Here is a 24546-nt window from a genome sequence, read left to right as displayed (position 1 = left end):
TAATTGCATCAACTCTGTAAGGCACTAACTTTTAGGCTGACTGGAATTCTAACTGCCATTTCTACAGATCTTTGATTAATTAAATACACACAAAAATGTATGTGAATAGAGAATGTTCACTCAGTGATTACTAACTGACAAGCACTATCTAAGCGACTTACATGAGTCCCCTCATTTAATCCCTACAACCACCACTTGCAGGAGATGCTGTTACATTTTATGCTTGCGGACACCAAGAGGTTACGTGGCCCAGCTGGGAGGTATGGAGCTTGGACTCTATCCCAGGCAGTCTGTCTTCGCTGCCTCTTCTCATTATTCTAACTGCCATACAATTTTACCTCCCTTAAATGCGATTCACTTGACAGACAAAAGTTTTTCACAATACAGAGGCTAAGAAAGTAGTGAAAAGAAAGAGGATCACCCACCTGATCCAACACCTTCACTTATAGGAAAAGTGAGGCCCAGAGAGGGGAAGTGACTTGCAAAAGCTCACACAGCAAAGACTCAGAATCCATCGGACCTCTTTCGCCCAGTTGGGAGCTCTTAGAACTCCAACCCAAGCAAGCACTGCACTTATCTCCTTCAGAGCAACATGTGAGCAGCACAGCACAGCACGTAAGCAAGTGACATCAAGACCAGGCAAGAGACAATATCTCCAGCAAAATCGACTTGACTTTATTGGAAGGGAGCTATAGAAGAGCAGGGCAAGTGAGGGTCTCCGCAGGAACTACCATCGCTGAGCAGGATTGTCAGGTCCTAGATCTGTCTGGAAGGCAGGAGCTGGCTCAGCATCCTGGAAGAGAAGAGAAGTGAGGTGGAACACAGGCGCCATCTGCTGGGCACGTGGAGACATTACAAAAGCAGTAAAGGTTCACTAAGAGGCAGTTGTACCAGGTGAGGTGGGAAACCCAGGTGCTGGAGCAGCATGTCCAGCCCTGCATGCTGCTTCTACCAAGACTGCCTCTTGGCAGTCTTGACCAGAACCCATTGATCTTGCTAAGCCGGTCACCGCCGAGGCCCTCTTCTGGGGAACTCCCAGGGCTGCTGGGGCACCTTCCCTGTCCTGTTTCAACTTATACCAGGAGGGCAACAAAAAAAATCACGAGCAAACAAATCTGCCGACAGCCAGACGATCAAGGAAACTTCAGAACAATAAACGTTCTATCTCTGGTTCCTGAACCTGGCTTCAAATCCGTCACTGGGCAGCCTCTTAAAACAGACTCAGAGACAGATGCTGCCTGGTGTGTGGGGTAAAAGCTTACCTGGTCAGTGATTCTCACCCAGTGCCATGCATATCAATCTCCAGGAGCCTTTTCATACTACACATGGTTACTGACAGATGTGCAGATGAAATTATATGATGCCTGAATTTGCTGTGAATATGGGGGTGGAGAGAGCGGGCCATGGATGAAATGATGGCAGTGACTTGATGATCATTGGATCTGGGTGATGGGTACGTGGAGATTCATTTTACTACCCTACTTGCATAGGTTCGACACTTCCTATAATAAAAAAGCTAAAATTAATTAATTAAAACTACTATGAGAACTATCCAGCCATAGAAAGGAATGAAGTACTGATACATGCTAAGCTTGGGTGAATCCTGAAAACATTATGCTAAGTGAAAGAAGCCAGACACAAAAGGTCACATAACGTATGATTCCTTTTATATGGAAATATCCAGGGCAGGTGAGTCCAGGGGGCAGAAAGCGGATTGGTGGTTGCCAGGGGATGGAGAGAGGAGGCAGTGGGGACAGCCTAAATGGGTACAGGGAGTTTTTCTAGGGTGATGAAAGTTTTGAAACTAGAGAGAGGTGGTGGATGTACAACATTGTGAATACACTAAAGGCCAATGAATGGTACACTTTAAAATGGTTAATTGCATGTCATGTGAATTTCATCTCAATAAAAAAAAGAGCCTACTATGAGAAAAATACACTTTAAGCTACACATGGTTTACAACAGGTAGGTATTGCTTTTTTAGTCAAACAAAATTCACATGCTCAGGTCGGGAGTTTCCAATTCAAAGTGTCTACACTGGGGCTCCCCGAAGTGTGTAGCCAGCTGAGGAAGTTTTTTTCTCTTCCCTCCCTCCATCCCTCCTTGTCACAGAGACTTTTATAAACACAGTCTTACACGGAGGCCCAATATAAAACAGGGCTACTTGGGATACATGGAGGGGCCTAGGGTCCCACCCACCCACCCTCCCCCCAAAACCCTAGGGATGCAGGAACCATGTGATGAACACTGGTATGGTAGAAACGTTACCCTCCCTTTAAGGATCATCCTTCATATTCAGAGGGATTTCACAGTAACCTCCACAAGGCAGGAAAGCAGGGCAGAGGTTATAGCCCCATTTTACAGGAGGGAGGACTAAGTCTCAGGAATGAAAGAGAAGTGTCCACTGTCAGAATGTGAAATGAGGGCAGAGCTAAAAACTAGACTCCTAGAATACTGATTATTCATCCTGGGCTCATTCCTGAACATGGTTCATCCATGGGCAGGAAGGGGATGATGAAGACAGACACCTCTGACATCTCACGATTTGCACGTGATGTCACCAGATACACAGGACACTGCCACGGCTCAGATTCCAACGCACACCTTTAGGAAGGAGGCTGCAGCTGAAGTTCACTGCCATGGCCCAGCAGTCAGTTGTAGTTGGATGCCTGATTCTCAGCCTGCCCCTGGCACTCACCTGTGTGGGGCTTTGGTCAAGTCACTTCCCCTCTCCAGGCCTCATTTTCCTTAATTACAGTGAGAGCACTGACCGACATCAGGGATGTGGCGATCGTTGTAATACACGCATGAAGGGCATGAGAGGCACTACGGGGCCAGTGACTGCTAGGAGGGCTGTGCTGTGAAGGATTCTGAGACTGTGGCTAGGCACGGAGGGAAGGAATGCTGGATGGATGACTAAAGTCTGCCCTGGTTCCGCAGTGAAGGGTGCTGGCACAGTGTCACTAGCCTCCTTTCTGGATTACATAAAATCAAAGGGAACATCCAGCTTAAACACGCTGCTGTTTTTTGTTTGTGTTGTGTTGTGTTTTTCACCTTTAACAGCTTTATTGGGGGTGTAACTGACATGCTATACGTAGACATATTTTAAGTGCACGATGTGATGATCTGTGACTTATCAATTGAATACACCCACATACCCTCACCACACTCAAGATAATGAACATTTCCAACCCCAAAGTCTCCTCCTGCCTCTCCTCGCCACCCCACATCATCAAGCAATCACGGATCTGCTTTGGTCGCTATAGGTTCGTTTGCATTTTTCAGAACTTTATATAAATGATATCATACAGTATGTGAGATTCATTGCAGTTGTTGCATGGACAATAGTATTCAATTCTATGGCTATACCACAATTTGTTTATCTATTCATCTAGTGATGGACATCGGGTTGTTTCCAGCTTTTGGCTATTACAAATAAAGCTGCTCTCAGTATTTACAAGTCTTCATATGGACAGTGCTTTCCATTTCTCTTGGGTAAATACCTGGCAAAGGAATGGCTGGGTCATATGGTAGGTTTTAAGAAACTACCAGATTGACCACAGTATTGTCTTTGCACCAGTCTGGGCAGAGGGCATGCTCAGGAAGCTGGGAACAGTTCCAAGTGGGGACAGAGGCCAAGGTGAACTAACTCACCTGGTCAGTGCACTGGACCACAAGGCTCAGGGCGTAGGTGTCACCTCTGATGGGACCGTTAAGTTATCAAAGCAAAAGACACACTGCTCAGGGCCATATGCTTAAACTTAAACCCTGCTGATCATGAAATGTACCCTGAAGTCATAGAGGGGACCCTGGGAGACATCACGAAGTGCTCTGTCTACTCACAGGGGGCTGGAAGGAGTCCCTGAGCTTGTGATTTGCATCCGGTAGAGACATATTTTGTTGCAGTGTCGGGGCCTCACCCACCTGCCCACTTTGGTCCATCCTGCAGGCTGGGGGCCCAGGCCCTCGCTACTTGGGGCCGAGGTAGGAAACGGCCTTTCCTGTTTTCCCCAGGGTCTCCAGCAGAGTGTCCACGCTGTGCTCAGAGTCAACGCAGACCTTCTTGTTGGGCAGGTCAATGTCAAATTGAACTCCTGCAGGAAGCGGGGTGAGGGGGGACAGAGACGTTCCCAGTCAGGCTCCTGAATTATTGACCACCACCCTTCCCTTCTCCTCTAGACCAAGGATTGGCACACTTCTCCTGAAAAGGGCCAGAGAGCACATGTTTTAGGAACTGTGGGCTGCATAGTCTTCTGTATATTGTTTTTACAACCCTGTAAAAATGTAAAAACCATTGTCAGCTGTGCAAAAACAGGCTGTGGGCTGGATTGGGCCCAGGGGCTGTAGTTGGCCCATCCCTGCTCAAGATGGGGGCTTTAAAAATTTTTTTTTCTTAATTGCAAAAGTAATACGGACACACTTTTTTTCTTTTTTGGCCGCGCCACCGCGGCATGTGGGATCTTAATTTCCCTACCAGGGATTGAACCCGTGCCCCCCTGCAGTGGAAGTGCGGAGTCTTAACCATTGGACTGCCAGGGAAGTCCCCAGACACACCATTTAAAAAGAAAAAAGGCAAGCATTTCTGAATAAAATTTGAAACTGTAAGGCCCCTACTATTTCCTACCTCTAAGGATCACTGAACAATAGGGCCCCTATCCAGTGTTTTTCCCTGATGGACAAATGAAAAGTAATTCCCCAAAGTGGCATCATACTCTGTAAACAGGTCTTGCTATATGTCACTTTCCAATGTCCAGGATATCTTGCCATCTCAGTGCATACAGACTTACTTCATTCTTTTTTAACAGCTACACCATATCCCATAGTGTGGATGTACCATCCATCTACTCAGTCCCCCTCTGAAGGACACTGAGGTTGCCTCCAATCTCTCACTATGATCACAACAATGTAAACATACTTCAACGTATCTTATAAAACTTGTGGAAATATTTCTATACCATGAATTCATAGAATGGAAATTGTGGGGCAACAGACTGGCACACTTTTTATTTTTTTCATTAGCATTTCATGATGTATTTCGTTGAACATTAAGACTCCTATGCACAGGGACCCATAAGTCCTGACAACTGCTTTCTAGAATCCGAACCACTCTGATTAAAAAAAAGCCCTGGTGTGTTTAAAATTCAGATTGTTGGGCCCCATTCCAACATTCTGATTATGACCAGAATGGTTTGGTCTGAGATGAGGAAGCCAGGTGGAAGAACCTTAGACTGAGGAAGTAAGTTCCAAAGAACCACTTCTATCCTACCACTGACCCATCTTTCCAACGTGACTCAGCAAAATGTGGTAAAGATCATGAGTTTTCCCCTCTTGAGTCCCATGGAACAGTTAAGGGCACATTCTCTGACTCATTTATAAATTCAGAGCATAGAATGGCAATAGGCTTTTCAACGATATGTCCATTATCAACAGGTAGCATTCTCACTTTCAAAGTGAGAAGCCTCAAATTAGGTAAACAGCCAAGGCCTTATTCTAAGTGTTGGTGCCATGTCTTCCATACTCTGAGGGGAGCTGGCAAAGGAGCCCAGGTCTTCATTCCCTAACTCCTAGAACCCGTTAGGTGGGTTTCGGTACAGGTAGGGAGGTAGAAGTGCCAAAGAACCTACACTCACACCAGACGAGGAAAGCACTTGTTATCCTTTAATGCAGCGGTCCCCAACCTTTTTGGCACCAGGGGCCGGTTTTATGCAAGACAATTTTTCAGGCGATGGGGAGGGCAATGGGGAGCAGTGATGGGGAGCGACAATGGGGAGGGAGATGGGGAGCGGTGATGGGGAGTGGCGATGGGGAGGGCGATGGGGAGCGGCGATGAGGAGGGGCGATGGGGAGGGCGATGGGGAGCGGCGATGGGGAGGCGATGGGGAGCGGCGATGAGGAGGGGCGATGGGGAGCGGCGATGGGGAGCGGCGATGGGGAGGGGCGATGGGGAGCGGTGATGGGGAGGGGCGATGGGGAGGGCGATGGGGAGGCGATGGGGAGCGGCGATGGGGAGGGGCGATGGGGAGTGGCGATGGGGAGGGGCGATGGGGAGCGGCGATGGGGAGCAGCAGATGAAGCTTCGCACACTCGCCCGCTGCTCACCTCCTGTTCGCTGGGCTGGGCTGGGGAGGGCATGGTGTCGGGGACCCCTGATTTAGTGAATCTCCCACCATGTAGCTTCAAGCTGCCAGGACACAAGCCCCACCCGCACCCTTCATCTTCTCCTCAGCTCTTCTGCTGAAGAATTTGGACTTCCCGATGACAGGCTGCTTTGGGAGCTTCCCCTCCCCCAGAACTTTGCAGTAACCCAATCGCACCACATCAGTGACAGGAGCAGCTCCAGTCTTGTTCTTGGCAGCATTTACCCGTGTCTGCTCGCTGACCAAGGTCCACAGTTTATCAAGGTTGACGGCTGGGCAGAAGCTCTAGTTCCTCGTTAAGGGGTAACGCCTAATACCAACTTTCCCAAAGTATCCTGCGTGATATCTGTCAAAGTTGATCCTGTGGTGATGCATGCCACCAGCATTACTGTGGCCTCCCGGGTGCTTCCAGTGTTTGATGATGCAGCCATGGCCATGGCTCAGGTGGCCCCTAAGTTTCCGGGTCTTCCTTAGTCCAGATGGCATGTTGGCGGCCGAGATAAAAGAGGAAGGCCTCTGCAAAGTCTCGTGGGCTATTGAGCACAGGGGCCTAGCACACTTTAAATATTCATAGGGTTTGCAAAACTGCCCTCCTAAAGGGCTGTGCCCATTTGAAGCCCCTCGGTGGCATAGGGGAATAGGTACAAATGGGTCTTCTTGAAACAACAGAGGGAGAATCCCAGGCCTGGCTTCACCACTGACTGGCTGAGTCCTGCCTATCACAGGCCTCAGGTTCCCCATCGGTACATGAAGGAGTTGGGGTCAGCCAGCCCCTGTGGGCTCTCCAGTTCAAGTATGCCACTGCTCTGTGATTCCTCAGGCCCAGCACTGCTCATCTGTGGCCCCGACTAGCTCAGAAAACCCTTCTGACCCTTCTTAAGCGGCCACCCCAAGTGGGGACAGTAGTGAAAGAGGGAGAGATACCTGCCCAAGCTCAAAGGCAGATCCTCAGGCGCCAGTGAAGGGGCCTGAAAAAGCACACGGCACGGGATTTAGTCCTAACCTCTGACTCTGTACCTAATGGATACCAGGGAGAGGGCAATGTATCCTGGCTGCACTCTGGGTTTTGTCTTTTGGTTCAGAAGTGTCTCCCTCCTCTTTGGAGCAAATATTCTGGTGGCATCACAGAGCTGGAAGACACTCTGGCATCATCTGACCCAGTGGATTTCAAGCTGTGTTTCTGGTAGCCCAGGTTCCTGGACAGGTGTCCTGGAGCCAGCAAGAGTGAAAGCAGGCCCTCCCTCACTTCATGCAGAGCTGGTGCTTGCATAGAAGGGGTTGTGAGCAGAGTTATACTGTTAAAGCATCCACAGCGAAGCTGAGAGGCTGACTTTCCCATACCGTAGCTGGGGAAAGCCAGGCCCCGGGAGAGGAGGCCAAGGTCACATGGCAAGTCAGCAGCCGGGTTCTTTTCACTGTTTCAGATTCTTTTACAGTTCAGATTCCAGTTTACAGTCTAGAAACCAGCCATGGACTCACTGTGGGATACTGGGCAAGTCACTTCCCCTCCTGGGGCCTGGTGTCAACATCCCCATTCCACAGACGGAAAGTACAGCTCAGAGGACGGTGTCAAGTGCTGACGAGATGACATCCACATGAAAGCCCGTTGAAAACTGGGTGTTACTATTATCCAGGGTGAAAAGACTGACTGCCCCAGCACTACCACAACTCTGACCACAGCTCTGTCATGACTTCATGGAGCCCCAGGACCAGACCCCAGCCCCCTCTGGGCCTCCGTTTCCCCAGATGAGAATTGAGGGGACTGGAGGAGATTAATGGTTTTCTAAATACACCCAGAAGAGGTGCTTTAGGAGTTCTGCACAGGACTGATCCAAAGTTTATTTCTTAAAATGTTACAGCTTCTAAAAATCTTAATAGAAAATGACACTCAAACGTGTCACATAACAAAAGTTATCACACTGGAGATGAATGTGGTTACCAACATACTAAGTAGTACTGCCAGGGCTCCACGTGGCCAAATCCCAGCTCTGTCACTACTGGCTGTGTGATCCCAACAGGTTACTTAACCTCTCTGAACTTCAGTTCCCTCCTGCTTGAAATGGAGATGGTCAAAGCAGCTACCTGAAATGGTCAGGGTGAGGATTAAATGATGTGATCCACGGAAGCCACGAAGCAGAGTACTTGGCATATGCTAAGTACGCAATATGTTTTGGTGTTACTGTTAGCAGCTTAAACTCAAGTTTCTCCCGTTCCATGCCTACATGCATTTAATATCAGTGTATCTGTCTCCCCACCCCCATCCGAGGGCCACACACTCACCTCCCAGCTTGTTGAGGACCCGAGTGACTGCATTAGAGCAGCCTTCACAGGTCATGTCCACGGAGAACTCGTGCTTCTGAAACAAAGGAGACCATGAGCCAAGTCCATAAGCCAAGTCCCCGCTAGCACGCAGGCCCATTCGGGAGCCAAGACGCAGGGCAGAGAAAAAGGCAAGATCCGGCTTTCATCACACTCCCCAGGAGCCTGAGGGAGCCCCGCTCTCTGAGCCCCACTCTCTTAAACCGTACAGTAACTAAGGGTTTCTGTATCTCACAGGTGGTTGCGTTAAAGGACAGGATCCCTCGAAACCCTTTAGCGGCGTCTGGGACACGCGAGAAGAATCACCTGGGAAGGTAGTTTAAGATGTTGGTTTCTAGTCTCATCTTCAAAGCCCTGATTCTTCAGCTATGGGGTTGTCTCAGGATCACTAATAACTCTAATGTGGGTGGGCCCCATGCTCTGAACAGTGCTGATCTGGTGGTCTTAATTACGCATTAAAAGCTCACTCTCTGCATTAGACTCACCTGGGAGCTTACAAAAACTATAGGTTCCAAGGGGAGAAAGCGGGAGGTGGCGAGCGTGGGATGAATTGGGAGATCGGGATTGACGTATGTACACTAATATGTATAAAATGGATAACCAATAAGAACCTGCTGTATAAAAACAAACAAACAAACAAAAACTATAGGCTCTGGTCAGCAAGCCAGAGGGCTGAGGCATGTATTATGGTCAATAAGCTTCCCTGGTGACTCTGAAATATGGAGACCACTGCTGCCATCCAAGTGCTTCAGAGGCAGCACCTGAATCCTGGGAAGGGAGAGGATTTGCCTGGGCTCCCAGTGAGCTGAATCTGGGCCAGTAAGGGAACCCAGGCTCCTGGACTCTGCATGAGGGCTCAACATCCTACAGTCTCCAGGATATCTAACAAACCAAGGGCCTGAAGGCAAGCTCCCAGAAGATGAGGCTTTGCTCCGTTCACTGCTGCATCCCCAATACTTGGAACAGGGAGCGCCTGGCACAGAGCAGGGGCTTAACACATTTTGTTGGGTGAATGGATGTTTGACACAGCTGGCTGAACAACCCTGGGTCCTTCCTTTGCTTTCAAACAAAGGTTACTTATACCAATACTTCCCTTATTTTAAATCTCTGGAAATGAGACCTGGCTTCAGATCCCAGCTCTGGCACTTAGTAGCTGTGTGGCCATGAGTAAGTTACTTAACTCCTTTGTGCTTTGGTTTCTATATCTGCAAAATGGGGATGAAAGTCCCTCTCCAGGCTGGTGAATGGGATGAACACAAGATTTTAAGTGTGGTAGCCAGCATGCAAGATGGCCCAGTGATCTCTGCTTCCTGGTATTTATGCCCTTGAGTAGTCCTATTCCACAATGTCTCAGGGTTGGCCTGTGTGTCCGGTAGAATATGGCTGAAGTGACGTTAGGTGACCTTGGAGGCTAACGCAGAAAAGACATTGTGGTTTCTGCCTTACTCTCTCTGGGATCCTTCACTCTGGAGGAAGCTGGCTGCCATGTCCTAAGGACCCTCTGGCAGCCCTATGGAGAGGTGCACATAGAGGTGAAGAGCTGAGCCCTCCAGCCAACAGCCGTGTGAGGGAGCCAACTTGGAAGCAGATCCTCCTTCAGAGGACCACAGCCCTGGACAACATCTTCACTGCAGCTTCCATTAGAGACCCTGAGCCAGAAATACCAGCTAATCTGCTTCTAGATTCCAGACTCTCAGAAACTATAAGTTAATAAATATTTGTTGTCTCAAACCACTAAGTTTTGGGGGTAATTACTCAGAAGTAATAGTTAATTCATATGTTAGGTAAAGAGACTGGAGCCTAGTAGTAGGTTCCACTGGGGTAAAAAGTTGGCTATTGGGGGAATTCCCTGGCGGTCCAGTGGTTAGGACTCTGTGCTGTCACTGCTGAGAGCCGAGGCTCAGTCTCTGGCCACGGAACTAACATGCCACAAACCACTCGGCGCGGCGAAAAAAATTCTTGAAAAAGTTAGCTATCAGATTATTAGTATTACTTTGTTCCACTTCCGTTTTTTCTGTCCCTTTAAAAAACTATGGCTACGTTTTCCATGGAGCTTTTCAAATCTCTTACCTCAATTGGAATTCTGGGCACAGCACTGTGTCTTGCTGGAAGACCTCAGGCAAAATCCCTGCCCTTAGGGGCCCCAGTCCACTTATCTATACCAAAAGGGCATTAGCCAATTCAGTTTCCTCAGCCTCAGTGCACAGAAGAATCACAGGGGTACCTGGTGACTGGGCAGCTCTGCAGGCAGCTGCCTCAGTGAGCTCTGTAGCTCTGGGGGGGCCCTGTGACTCTCCATTTTTAACCCACCGAGGAGAAACAGAGGGGTGAGACCACACACCTGAAACATTGGTCTAAATGGCTTCTCAGGCTCTTTCCAAGTCTCAAACCACCTTTGGGTCTGGGTTATCATCATGCTGTACAGGGGAAACTGAGGCCAAGAGTGAAGCAGTTTGGTTTCTCGGTGCTGAATTACATAACCATCATTACAAACATCATGACACAACCAGGAGACCACTATTTTATGGAGGCCAAATCTGCCAAACCTGCCTTAAAGAAAATGGTGAGTCTTTCGTTTTTTCTAAACACCTCTGATCCCTTCAGCTCATTGTGTGACTGTTCAGCAACCACCACAGCAAATTCTGGAAATAAGGATTTCTAGGGAGGATTCCATCATCTTGTCTTTAATGGGTGGTTCTCAGAACAACGGTATCAGCATCACCCAGGAGCTTGCCAGACTGCAGACTCTCAGGTCCCACCCCAGGCCTCCTGAATCAGAATCCTTTTTTGTCTTTTCTTTTTTTCCAGAATCTTCATTTTTAACAAGACACCCAGCGCATTCCTGCCCACATTATAGTTTGAGATGCTGCTCTAGCACACAAACTGGCAAACTACAGCTTGCCTGCCACCTGGTTTTATAAAGTTTTACTGGAACACAGCTAAGCTCATTCATCTACTTTCACACTAGAATGGCAGAGTTGAGGAGTTGTAACAGACCACATGGCTCATGGAGCCTTAGGTATTCACTATCTCGCCCTTTAAGAAAAAGTTTGCTGGGCTTCCCTGGTGGCGCAGTGGTTGAGAGTCTGCCTGCCGATGCAGGGGACATGGGTTCGTGCCCCGGTCCGGGAAGATCCCACATGCCGCGGAGCGGCTGGGCCCGTGAGCCATGGCCGCTGAGCCTGCGCGTCCGGAGCCCGTGCTCCACAGTGGGAGAGGCCACAGCGGTGAGAGGCCCGCGTACCGCAAAAAAAAAGAAAAAGTTTGCTGACTCCTGCTCTAGAATAACTGGTAATCAAGATTCATCAGTGGTTGGTACCTGTACACCCATCCAAAGCTTTAATGGGTTTGTAAGACGAATATAAAACCCAAATCTAATGAGTGCCCACTATGTGAAATGCTCTTTATATAGTATCTCAGTCCTTACCCAGCCTGGAAAGGGAGCTAGTCACTGTACTACATGTAGGAGAAAACTTGAGGTTCCAGGGGTTAACTAAGCCACCCACAGTCCTGTGGTGGGTATGCGTTGAGGATGGGACGTGAACCCAGGCTTTTCTGGTTCCAGGGACACCTTGCTGGCTCTGGACCAGCAAATGGGGCTGCCACCCCCGCACAATGATGACTCTTAGCAGGAGACCTGAGATGGGGACACCTTGTGAAGGAACCCAAGTTTTTGCTGCCCGAGGACTTGAAGTCAACAGACCTCTAAAGCTTTCTGTTGTTGGCTACAGACAGCGGGTCTCCTTCCCTCCTGCACCGTACAGAGGTCAGAAGCCAGCAGACGGCTTCCGTTGCGCAATCATTACAATTCAGTCCTCTCCTCCTCCACCTCTGAGTTGCAAAAGTAAATATGGGGTTGTGGAAAGTCTCCTTCCTGCGCAGAGTAATCCTGTCTTTACAGAGAATCCCAAGGCCGGCCCCACCAGCGAATGCTTGACTTTGCACAGTCCCAGCCCCTCAGAGCCTCTGCTCTGTCACCTACAAAACGGGTCCTGTAACTTAGAGGAAAAAGCCTAGTCATCTGTGCAATGCTTTAACAGAATCTCAGAACTGGAAGGGTGGGAATGGAACGGGGCCATACTATCCAGACCCCTCCCAGAGACGAAATGCTTTCTCATATATCCGGGGCGTTCAGTTTTTGAAGACCCTGATGATTGGGAATTTACTATTATTAGAGTGCCTACTATGTGCCAGGCACTGTGCATGCATGTCCTCGTTTAATCGTCACAACAACACCATGAGGTAGGCATTATTATTATCCCTTTTTTTTTTTTTTTTTTTGCGGTACGCGGGACTCTCACGGTTGTGGCCTCTCCCGTTGCGGAGCACAGGCTCCGGACGCGCAGGCTCAGCGGCCATGGCTCACGGGCCCAGCCACTCCGCGGCACGTGGGATCCTCCCAGACCGGGGCACGAACCCGCGTCCCCTGCATCGGCAGGCGGACTCCCAACCACTGCGCCACCAGGGAAGCCCCTATTATCCCTTCTTGACAGATGAGGTTAGGTCACTCACTCGGAGTGACACAGCTAGTGAATAGCAGGGCCTAGACCTACCCAAGCCTAAACTTTTAGCCAGTGTGGTCCTTGTTGGTTGAAACCTGCCTGCCTATAGTTCTACCAATTTGTCCTAGGTCTACACAAGACCTACCATTTCTTCGGGACTAGGTCAGTGGCTGAGCTACATATTTTACTGGGATTTTTCCAGTTACTACTAACAACAGCCCTGTGAGGTCAGTTTTTACCCCCATTTTACACTGAAATCAAGGCACAAAGAGGTAAAACAGCTTGCCTGAGGTCACGCAGCTGGCAAGGGGGGTGGGGTAGGGCACAGATTTTTCAAAGAGGTTTCTGAGATTCCAAGTGTTTTGTGCGAGAAACCTCTCAGGTGACACATCAATCCCTTTCCAGTTTTGGTGTGAGTCTCCTTCAGCTGTTCATCCCGTGGTATACGGCCAAGTGCCCTCTTCATTTGGATCATCCACTCTGGTGGGTCTTTTGTTCGTCAGAATTCCCAGAAGTGAACACAGAATAGAGCCATCCTCAAGCTGGCCTTTCCCTCACTGCCATCCCCCACAAAAGGTTGGCAGCCTCCGCCATCCCAGTGCCAGAGTGATTAATGCTGTCCTCTGACATTGCCACAGGCAGATTTGCTCAGCTGGGAGGGCTGATTCTCTCAGGTTCTTTGTCCATACTTTGTGTCATCTGAGGATTTGTCTCAAGGTACCTGGCAAGACCCAAGGGAAATGACACCTGAGATGTTTGTGGCCTGGCCCAGGAGGCCTCTGGCTCACCTGTCAGCTCCCCAAAGCTAGGCCGCTAGGACACAGGGCATCTGTGGGACACCTCTGTGTACCCACTTGGAGCAAGGCCAGAAAACCAGGCACCCTGGGGGAAAGTGCTAACCACCACCAATCCAGCCAGTAGCCCTGGGATGCAACTGGGATCAGAGCTTCCTCCCAAGCCGGTATGACTACTTTTGTTGGACATGTATCATGTGGTGAGGTCAGGAGAGACTGGGCCCCCGAGGATAAGGGGCTTAATCCTGGCTGCACCCATCTCCCAACACCACCTTGAATAAATTAGTGGGATTTTAATGTTTGTTTGTTTGTTTTTATCTGCAAAAGGCCTTAATCTTTTACCTACAGAATGAGGCCCTGAGTCTTATCACGTATACTGGATGGTAAGACTGAGTGAGCGGTTCATCCCTCCCCAGACTCTGCCACTGAGCAACTGGCGACTTTGGGCAGGTCCCTGAACCTCTCTGTAGCTCACGGGTTCAGGTTCCTAAAGTGACCTGTAGAAAAGGTTAAAAGCACTGTCTCCATTCAGTGTGGCCCAGCGCTGACCTGAAACTCAGACACAGTGGGCAGAGGAAGGGAAGACAAACACGGATCTCCAAACTCCTGTCCTGTCCGGGAGGTAACAGTCACCCCAAGCCCCTCTTTCAGGCCAGCTCCGCGGTAAGGGGCATCCACGTGGGAGACGCAGGGACTAGCTATCCCAGTTCCGGATCGCCACCGACTCCCTGTGTGACCTCCAGCGACTCTCTGCCCCTCGCTGGGTCTCAGTTTCCTCGTCTTTGCAGGGAAGCTTTAGGCTTGTAATCGCTTGAAGGCCTTGCAGCTTCGATGTTCTGAAGCCTGACTGCCAGATAAAACTCCCTTGGGATCCGATTTTCGGGAGGGTCGAAGAAGCTGGGGGCTGGGTGGGGAGGGGAGAAGAGGGGCGACAGCTCCGGGCGCGGCCTGTGCCCTTCAAGAGGGACCGCTGGCCAAAAGGCGGTGCAGCCGAAGCACAAGCCGGAGGCCGCGGGTCTGCGCGGGGCGGGGACGGCGCGACAACTTACCGGCATGACTGAGGAGCTGGCTGCAGGCACTGGAGCGAGGGCGCTGCTTCCCCCGGCTCTGAGAGCGGACGCCGGTGCGCTTCCGGGTGTGCACGCGGGCGAGAGCCGCCCTCTGGCCCAGGCCCCGCCCACTCCGGTCCCGCGGGCTGGCAGCTGCCTGAAGACCGTAGGCCTCCCCGCCTCCTTCCGGCCGGGACGGGGCCACTGGAGCCCCGCCACGACTACGCTGGGCGGTGGGCGGGATGTTAGGCGAGCCTGCCTTGCGTGTTAGCCATTTTTAGAACTCCTGCTCCGCGTCAGGCTTGTATTAGGGAGCTGGGAATACTGGGGCCCCCGCGCTGTGAACAGGACAAACTCCACCCCCCACCCTCCCATCCCTCCCTCCCTAGAGGGACAATCTCAGTTACTCAGTCAGTATTTGTTGATTGCCAACCATGGGCCGGCACTGTGCTAGGCATCCAAGATGCAGTAGTGGAAAAGACACAGCCTAGTAGGGAGCCAGGGAAGCAGGCGATGATAATGCAAGATGATGCAAGTGTTAAAGGAGCTGTGTATTTGGAGCGAAGAAAGGATCTCTAACTCAGGGGCGGTTCGTGAAGAGAGGAGGCTTCCAGAGGAGGAAGTCTTCGTTCATCTGAAGATGGAAGATGGAGAGAGATGGAGAAACGAAGCTGCAAAGACAGGAGACCCACAGATGCTCTAGGACACTTACAAAGAGGTATACCAAGACCCAGAACTTCAGACACACACACACACACACACACACACACACACACACACACACACACACACAGAGTACCAGGCTGGTTCTGTCCTTGTAATATCCAAGGGGCTCCCTCCAAGTTAATAGCTTCAAAGATCTCTCATCACTAGAACTGCTTGGAGAGCTTATTAAAAACTCAGATTTCTAGTCCTTTCATTAGATACACTGTCCCTTAATTTCCAGGTGTATTTTTAGTCTGCGTCCTCCTTCTGGTTTGGGGAACCACGTTGAGGAAAACTATAGTCTTTTTTTTTTTTTTTTTTTTTTTTGGCCAAGCAGCGAGGCGTGCAGGATATTAGTTCCAGGGATCAAACCCGTGCCCCCTGCAGTGGAAGCGCAGATTCTTAACCACTGGACGGCCAGGGAAGTCCCAAATTATAGTCTTAACACATACCTGAAACCTTTTTGAGAAAGTGTGCTGGTTGTTGATTTATTGTCTCTTAGCTCCAATTCATCCTTTTTTTTTTTTAAAGAGCTCATTCATGTAATTTTTTTTTGAATTTTTATTTTTTATATGGCAGGTTCTTATTAGTTATCTATTTTATACATATTAGTGTGTATACGTTAATCAAAATCTCCCAATTCATCCCACCACCACCACCACCGCCCCCAGCCACTTTCCCCCCTTGGTGTCCATACGTTTGTTCTCTATATCTGTGTCTCTATTTCTGCCCTGCAAACCTGTTCATCTGTGCCATTTTTCTAGGTTCCACATATATGCGTTAATATACGATATTTGTGTTTCTCTTTCTGACTTACTTCACTCTGTATGACAGTCTCTAGATCCATCCACATCTCTACAAATGACCCAATCTCGTTCCTTTTTATGGCTGGGTAATATTCCATTGTGTATGTGTACCACATCTTCTTTATCCATTTGTCTGTCGATGGGCAGTTAGGTTGCTTCCATGACCTGGCTATTGTAAATAGTGCTGCAATGAACATTGGGGTACATGTGTCTTTTTGTCCAATTCATCCTTTTTGCCTGCTTGTGAAAATCTGGACCCATTAAACATTGTTTTTTCATTGCCTGATGGCAGGATGTTAAGCTTTGCCAGTAAAGGCTCTGGAGAGACACTAGAGGAGAAGAGCTTTTCCTTTCTGATTCCAGTGTGCTCGCTTTCCAGGCTCTTGCAGGATGTGTGATTGGCCTCTGCCTAGCTTCTGAGGATGGCTTCCCCAGCACCAGGCTCCTGCTGTGTACAGGGACCAGCAGCACCTAGCAGCCAGCAGCTTCTCCCAGTACCTGCCCTGCTTATGCACTTTCATAGAGTAACTACAGTGAGATGATTCTCTGTGAACAGCTTTCTCCAGCATCCTAGAGGGCAGTTTTCCAGCTCAGAGGGTGAATTTCTAGCAAGTTCCACCAGCATGGTACCATAGCCACTCCTCTGCCATTCACAAGGGTTGGATCTCAGCCTGGGTGTGTGGGGTGCAGGATTCTTCTTTACTATTTTAGCCTTGTGGGCAGTGGCTTCTCCCCGAATCTGCTACTCCTATATTCTTTAGCGTTCTGTTTACTTCTTACTAGCCAATCCTTCATTACTCTAGCTCCATTATAATCTTTAAACTCTTCTATTTCTAATTATGGTGTGGTTTCCCTCTCCTGATTGAACCCAGACTGATTCAGGGAGTGACAACTTGCCTACTTCAGTTTAGGAAAGAGGATAATGGTTCCACCCTTAGTCTAAGTTCAAGGAAAACAGGACATCCCTGGTGGTCCAGTGGTGAAGACTCTGCCCTTCCGTGGTTAAGAATCCGCCTGCCAATGCAGGGGACACGGGTTTGATCCCTGGTCTGGGAAGATCCCACATGCCACGGAGCAACTAAGCCCGTGCGCCACAACTACTGAGCCTGCTCTCTAGAGCCCGCAAGCCACAACTACTGAGCCTGCGTGCCACAACTACTGAAGCCCATATACCTAGAGCCCTTGCTCTTCAACAAGAGAAAACACGACAATGAGAAGCCCATGCACCGCAATGAAGAGTAGCCCCAGCTCGCCGCAACTAGAGAAAGCCCGCACACAACAACAAAAATTTAAAAAAAAAAAAGACTCTGCCCTTCCACTGCAGGGGGCACGGATTTGATCCCTGGTCCGGGAACTAAGATCCCACATGCCACACGGCCCAAAAAAAAAAAAAAAAACCTTAATTTTCAAGGAAAACAGAAGGGGTAAGTCTAAACCAGGACCAGTCGCTGACTCACACTGACCCTAGATGACTAGGCCCACCAGCATGGTGAGTAGAAGGGGCATGGATATTAGAGCCCGTCCTAATCTGCTCAGGCTGCTGTAAGAAAATACTGTATCACAGACTGGATGACTTAAGCAACAAAAAGTTATTTCTCACATTTCTCACAGTTCTAGAAGCTGGGAAGTCCAAGATCAAGATGCCAGCCCATTTGGTTTCTGGTGAGAGCTCCCTTCTTGGCTTGCAGACAGCTGCCTTCTTGCTATGTCCTCACAGGGTCGATCGACCTAGCTCTTGTGTCTCCTTCTCCTCTTACAAGTGCACCAGCTCTACTGAAGTAGGGCCCCCCCTCTTTTAACCTTTACCACCTCCTCACAGGCCCTGTCTCCAAATACATTCACATTGTGTGTGGGGGGGGCTTAGGGCATCAACTATGAATTTTGGGGGAACACATTTCAGTCCATAGCAAAGCCATGTATACCACAGTTTGAATCTTAGCCCTATCATTTACTAGCTGTCTATCCTTGGACAGATTACTTTACCTCTCTAAGGCTCAGTATCCTCACTTACAAAAGGGAGCAGTTTGGGACTTCCCTGGCCATCCAGTGGTTAGGACTCCGCGCTTCCAGTGCGGGGAACACGGGTTCCATCCCTGGTCAGAGAACTAAGATCCCGCGTGCTGTGCAGCACGGCCAAAAAAGTAAAAATAAAGTGTTTAAATAAAAGGGAGTAGTTAAGATAACTGTATACGTTTTTATCCAAACCTCTAGTTGGTGAAAGGGGATGCCGTTAATAATGTTGTCAGGACAACAGGCATATACCGTGACTGTTCCAGGGCATATGGTTCCCTCAAGGAAACCTACACTGTAGTATTGTTTGGAGGAATATATATGGTAATGTATGCATATTGTCTAGTACATTGCTTGGCACAGGGTAGGCATCAAAAAATATTAGAATTCTTCTAATTGCTAAAATCTCTGCTGGCCTCCCTGGCACTGGGTCTTCCCCTACTGGCAGAATGCTCACCTGTTAACCCTCCACCCCCTCCCTACCTGCCAGGTGTTTCCTAAAGGAGGGAGGGAGGGAGGGAGGGAGAGAGGGAGGGAGGGAGACCAGTGAAGGTAGCACTGGGGACAACTGTTTACTGAGACTGGGGAAAGCTAGATCACTGTAGGAGGCAGAGGAGGGAGTAAAGGAAAGACAGAGGAAGAGTGAACAGCTCAGAGAATTGGGGAGGAGAGGGTTAAGCAGAGAAAGTGCAATTTAATGATAAGCAGCATTATGAAAACTCACTAGAGATAGCAAATGAAGACCTGTCAAAGAGGAGAGGAAAATGTACAGGATTATAGTTCCTATATATGAATATATACATAAATTCCATTTATTTACATGAAAATAAATCTGAAATAAACTACAGCCAGTGTTACTAGAAGTTATCTAGGATGGGTGCAGGATTACAGGCAAAATCCCAATGTACATATTATTTTTAAAATGTCGAATAATACAAAAAGATACGGAGGGAAAAGTCAGTCTCTGTCCTACCCTAATCCCCTCTTTTAAACAAAAGGCATACTATATACAGTTTTGCCCCTTGCTTTTCTCACTTTACAAAATATCTTAGAGATTGTTCTTTACTAGTACGTGTCAATTCCCTTCATTCTTTTTAGCACTACATGGTGTCCTACTATTCAGTTGTACCATAATTTATTTAGCCGGTCCCTATGGCAGAAACCTTTGGTTGGTTAATCCAGCACTCATTCCCAGTCGTTTTACTCTAGCTACTGTAGAAGCTGGAATCCCTAAATACTTGCTTTCCCATCCTCTCTTGCAGCCAAGTGCACCCACATGATATGACTTAGGCCAGTGAGTCAAAAGCAGACTGCTGGGAGACTTCTGGGAAAGCTCTTGCTTTCCTCACAAAGGAAACAGATACCACTCCTTTTCCTTTCCTGCCTAGAATGCTGATAAGATATCTAGAGCACAAGTGCACCATCTTGCAACCGTGAGGGAAATGTCAAGAGAATCTAGTTCTGACTGTGTGGTCACTGAACTGATGCCAGCTGCAGCTTGGGCCTCTGCACTTGTTATGTCAAAAATGTAAGCCCACCTTTATTTTTAGCTACTAGTACTAAGACTTCCCGCTGACACATTCCAGATACAGTCCCTTACCACTGGACATATAGGTTGCTTCCAATCTTTTATTGCTAATAACAGTGATGGAATGACTATCCATATCCATACATCTTTGCTTAAAATTTTGTATAGAATTCCTAGATGTGAAATTGCTATTCATTTTTAATTTTGATATAGCCAGATTGCCTCTCAAAGTTCTATTAACTACATTTTTCCCATCTCCAGATCTGTGTATTATTCTTACCCTTTCCGATATTATAAATCATTTTTATTTCCTTTTAAAAACTTTGTCATATTTTCAAGAGTGAATGTGTATTAAAAGAAACACAGGGAAAAATATTTTTAAAAAGCACAGTTCAGGAATTCTGAGTTCCAGACTGCCCAGCAGCGGTCTCATTACTAGCCTTGTCAACTTGGGTAAGTCATTTCATCACTAAGCCAGTGGGCCTGGGAAAGACTACGGTCATGTGTAGTGGTGGGTTCTCAGACAGTGATTGGAGCCTTCTTCCAGGGATACCCTACCTCTAGACTCCACCTACTGGAGTGACCCTTTGGTGGATGCTTTCCAGTTAAGCTTTGGAAAGAGAGGCCTTTATAGCTGCTGCCTACTCCCTCCAGGAGACTAAGTGTTTATTTTCTGTGTTATAATACAGGTATGCACTAGCTGCTTCACTGCTTTATCCACTAAGGAACGCTTAACCTAAGATCAAAGGTTCTGATCTGAAAGGGCCTGCAGAGAAGCCCAGGCATGAGAAGAGATGGGCTATAAAGCCAAGGGAGCTTGGGCTGCAGGCTTGGGAGAGGGAGCATAGCATCTGGCAGAGTTGCAAACTGGCTCAATCTGGCCTGTAGACATATTTTATTCAGTTCCTAAAGTATTCAAAATATTTTTAGAGTAGTTAACATTTAAGAACATTGAGTGTGGTTGCACAATATTGTGAGTATACTACGTGCCATTGAATTGGACACTTAGAAATGGTAAATTTTATCACAATTAAAAACAAATCTACTTGTAGAATGGCATGTGAAATTAGTTGCTTCTTTATTACAAGAACTAAGAAAAGCATTTAAAAAATTAACATTCCAAATAATGTTTAAAAAAGAATGAATTTAGTTATAGTACTCTTAGAAAGAATATTTCATTATTTTTTAAAGTGAGAGCAAAACATTTTTATACCATTAATACAATGTTAAGAAAAAAAAGAATGCTGAGTGATGTCACGTGATGACCCAGATTTTGAGTATCTCCTGAAAAACTGGAAGATCTGGAAACCTATCTATAATTGGCAGGATAGGTCAGGTAATGCTGTGGTAACAAAGAATCCCCAAACCTCAATGGCTTGAAACAACAGATTTATTTCTTGCTCATGCCCTATGCCCACTGCAGGTTGGGCACCTTGGAGGAATGGCTCTGTGCAAATTGTTTTTCCCCAGGGATCCACATCGAGAGAGACTATCCATATGGGGCAACATTGAATATTGGGGTGGGGTGGGAGGGAAGACCTTGGCAAAATAATCACCAGCTCCAAAGACTGCCTGGAAGAGATCTCTGTCACTTCTGCTCACATTGCTTTGGTCAAAGCAGAGCACATGGTCATGCCTATTTTTTTTTTAAATTATTATCTTAGCTGCTCAGCTTGTGGGATCTTGGTTCCCTGACCAGGCATTGAACCCACACCCTCAGCAATGAAAGTGTGGAGTCCTAACTGTAAGGTTGGATCTTAACAAACGGCACCGCGAAACAGAGGAAAGCTTCAAGTGAGCTTTATTAGGGAGCGCTCCCGGGCGAGGTTCACGGGTCCGAGAGAAAGGGGCCAGAGAAGCGGGTGAGGGTTGGGCAAGATTTTATAGGGGAAGAAGGTAAAGGGGTGTGGTGAATCTGGGAAGGCTGGGCTGGGTTCAAAGTCTCCAGGTCAGTTTCTGGAACTGGGTGGTCCGGAGAGTTTTGGTCTGATGCAACCTGTGAATCTGATTGTGTTCCCCTGCCTCGGGCCAGTTGGCCTTACACTAACCACTGGACCACCAGGGAATTCCCATTCATGCCTGTCTTTAAAGGCTACAGTAAAGTAGAATCTTGCCAGGCATCTGGAAGGAGGAGAAACAGCATTGTCAGAAAACAACACTAATGACTGCTAGGGACTGTTTAGACAAGGCACGAACTCTTTGGGTCACCACAGTCCCCAGCATGCCTTAGTGGACTCCCAGCACTACAGCCAAAGGTCAGAGGACATTTGTTACTTTTGTTCCTTTTGTTCCTTTATTTTCTGCCAAACTACTCTAGGCTTCCAGGATTTAAAGCTGTGTTCAGTGAGATAATCCAGACAAACCTGTGTTCAATTCCTGGCTGTTTTGGACAATTAACCTCTTCAAACCTCAGTTTATTTCCCTGTAAGATAAAGATAATAATTAGACCTATCTTCATAGTGCAGTTGTGAAAAATAAGACAATGCTCACAAAATAGTTCACCGCCTGGTACACAAAAGCACTCAGAAGCTATTCTTAGGGTTATGACAAGTTATTTTTTAAATTACACAATATATGAGACGTTTCTTAATGTAAAAAAAATTAAAAATAATACAGATAAAGTAAAAGTCTCCTTCAAGCTCTTAGGTCACTGTCTTCCATAGAGGTAGTAACTATTATCAGATTGCTCTACATCTTTCCAGATATTTACCTATGCATTTACCAACACTGACAAACACATGCAAATAATAGTTGGGATTTTTTAAGCATATATGACATACTGTACATAATTCGTAAGATGCTCTTTTTAATGAATATGCTCCGGAGATTTATGCTATATAATATTGCAATATATACTTAAAATGTCAATATCTATGTATATAAACACACATATATACACATATTATAAACCAGGTCAATCTTTAAAATTACTGCATAAAATTCTCTAGTATGGATTTATTATTGTAAATTTAAATATTCCCTTGTTGAGAGATGTTTCGATTATTTTTCAATATTAAAAACAATGCTGTAATGAACATCTTTGCTCACTGTATACATGTGGGAGAGTTTCTTCAGAAGGGATATAAAAAAGTGTAATCTCTGGGTCATAGAGGGTATGGATTTTAATTTTAATGGATACATCCAAATAGCGCTTGGAATGGTTATGCTAATTTATATTTTCTACTAGTAGTATATGAGAATAACTACTTTTCCACACTCTTGTCAACATTTGATTTTAGCAAATTATCATTTTCTCAATTTGACGAGTGAACAGTTATTCAACTTCTTTTTGCCTTGGTTTCCTCCTGTGTTAAAGTGAGCAGTTTGAGGATTAAATGAGCTATTGTATGTATTTTATTATTGTTCCCTTTTTCCTTATTGGGCTTTGGATTTTAGAGTGCTATTATCCTGAATTTGAATACCAGCTCTGCCACTTCCAAGCTATGTGACCTTGGGCCAGTCATTTAGCCTTTCTGAGCCATAGTTTCTACTGCTGTAAAATAGAGTTAATATTTTATGATGTTTATGAAGAGTTTTTGTGAGGAGGGCCTCAAACATGGTGCCTAGAGCACCATGCCTATCATATAGTAGGTGCTTGATACATGCTACGTTATTTAGACTTCAAGTTTTTGTCCCTCTTCTAAGCCACAGGAAGTGAGGACACCTAGGTCTATAGATCGTACTGGAGTGTGCTCTTTTTGCAAAGAGCTTTGGCTGCAGATTACCAGGATTTGCCATGGATTAAATTCTCAAACCACCTGGAAAGCTGTCTATGCAGCAATACCTGGTGCTGTGCCTGAGAGAATGAAAGAAAATCCCAGCCTCTCAGGGGTTTCTGAGGAGGTCCTGTCCCTTTTCCCTACTTGGGGCTGTATTATCCTGCCCTGGGCAGTACTGACAAGTGGGTAAAAGAACATGGACTTGAAGTCAGAGAGTCCTACTTTCTAGCTCTCGCTGTGTGACCTTGGGCAAGTTGCTTACTCCCTCTGAGCTTGTTTCTGAGAAATGGGAAATAGGATTGTTGTGACTATTAAATTAAATGATCTTTGTAGAGAACATTAGTAGGGTGCCTGCCTGAGGCATTGGTCAGAGGTTGAGGAGGTGATGTGTTTGCAGACAGTCAATGCCAGAGGAGAGAGGGATCCAATTAGGCATGCATTTCTAAGCCAGTAAAGGGTCTCTTTGGATCTTTGTATGATTTTTGTAAGGTAAGGAGAAAAAGGAAAAGAGGTTAGCAGTCTGGGAGGGAGGCAGATTAAAACATTAATGCTTCATTTCCAAAAGCCCTCATATACCTAAAGGGGTAATGTAGTATTCCAGCTGTTTGTTTTAAAGATTAAAGTTTTCATATGTGTAGTTCCTCATATCACTATTAAAATCTACACTTAACATTGAATTTTTGAAAAATACATGCACATGTTTAAAAAAATTATAAAGTACCAAAGGGTACTTTCAATGAATGAAAACTAAGCCTTCTTCCAAATCAGGTCCAATTCATCTCCCTGTTAGCAATCATAGACAGTTTCTTATGACTCCTTCCAGGTATTACCTGTGCATGTACAGCAAAACCATACAGGATTGTGCATGGATAACTGTAGCAATACAGAGTATCAATAGAAATAATTGCCCCATTAATAATGGCCCCCTACCCTGTTTTCTTTTTTTCCTATCTTCATTTATTGATATCTCCTGGAGA

The 24546-nt window shown here is 47.0% G+C and overlaps 1 protein-coding gene and 1 pseudogene across 5 annotated transcripts; both read right to left on the bottom strand.

Annotated features, from left to right (window-relative positions):
- Positions 1 to 659: 659 nt before the first annotated feature.
- ATOX1 (antioxidant 1 copper chaperone) lies at positions 660 to 14955 on the bottom strand. Of its 5 annotated transcripts, none has more exons than XR_009518934.2 (5): positions 14802 to 14930; positions 8418 to 8493; positions 8166 to 8219; positions 3844 to 4094; positions 660 to 793 (listed from the first exon to the last, which is right to left on the bottom strand). XR_009518934.2 is itself a non-coding variant. In XM_060008486.2 (5 exons), the coding sequence occupies exons 1-4, from the start codon at positions 14805 to 14807 to the stop codon at positions 3970 to 3972; spliced, it is 261 nt and encodes an 86-aa protein (XP_059864469.1). In that variant the 5' UTR covers positions 14808 to 14955; the 3' UTR covers positions 660 to 793; positions 3925 to 3969. The 5 variants fall into 5 exon arrangements, 4 of the variants coding, with proteins under 4 accessions (XP_059864469.1, XP_059864470.1, XP_059864471.1 ...); XM_060008486.2 differs by having other exon boundaries at positions 3925 to 4094; positions 14802 to 14955; XM_060008487.2 differs by having other exon boundaries at positions 3925 to 4094; positions 8418 to 8490; positions 14802 to 14822.
- On the bottom strand, positions 6038 to 7366 carry LOC132422003 (large ribosomal subunit protein uL15-like; annotated as a pseudogene).
- Positions 14956 to 24546: the final 9591 nt, after the last annotated feature.

This window comes from Delphinus delphis, chromosome 3, assembly GCF_949987515.2.
Source record: "Delphinus delphis chromosome 3, mDelDel1.2, whole genome shotgun sequence".
In the NCBI taxonomy this organism is placed as follows: domain Eukaryota; kingdom Metazoa; phylum Chordata; class Mammalia; order Artiodactyla; family Delphinidae; genus Delphinus; species Delphinus delphis.
The sequence above is the reverse complement of the archived record's forward strand: the minus strand, read 5'-3'. Positions and strand labels throughout refer to the sequence as shown.

Excerpts from the sequence above, each read along its gene's own strand:
- ATOX1 (XM_060008486.2), bottom strand. Across the intron at positions 8,220-8,417 it reads GGTCCTCAACAAGCTGGGAG|GTAGCTGCTTTGACCATCTC; the intron begins GTGAGTGTGTGG and ends TGACCATTTCAG. Across the intron at positions 4,095-8,165 it reads GGGAACTGAAGTTCAGAGAG|GAGTTCAATTTGACATTGAC; the intron begins GTTAAGTAACCT and ends CGCTTCCTGCAG.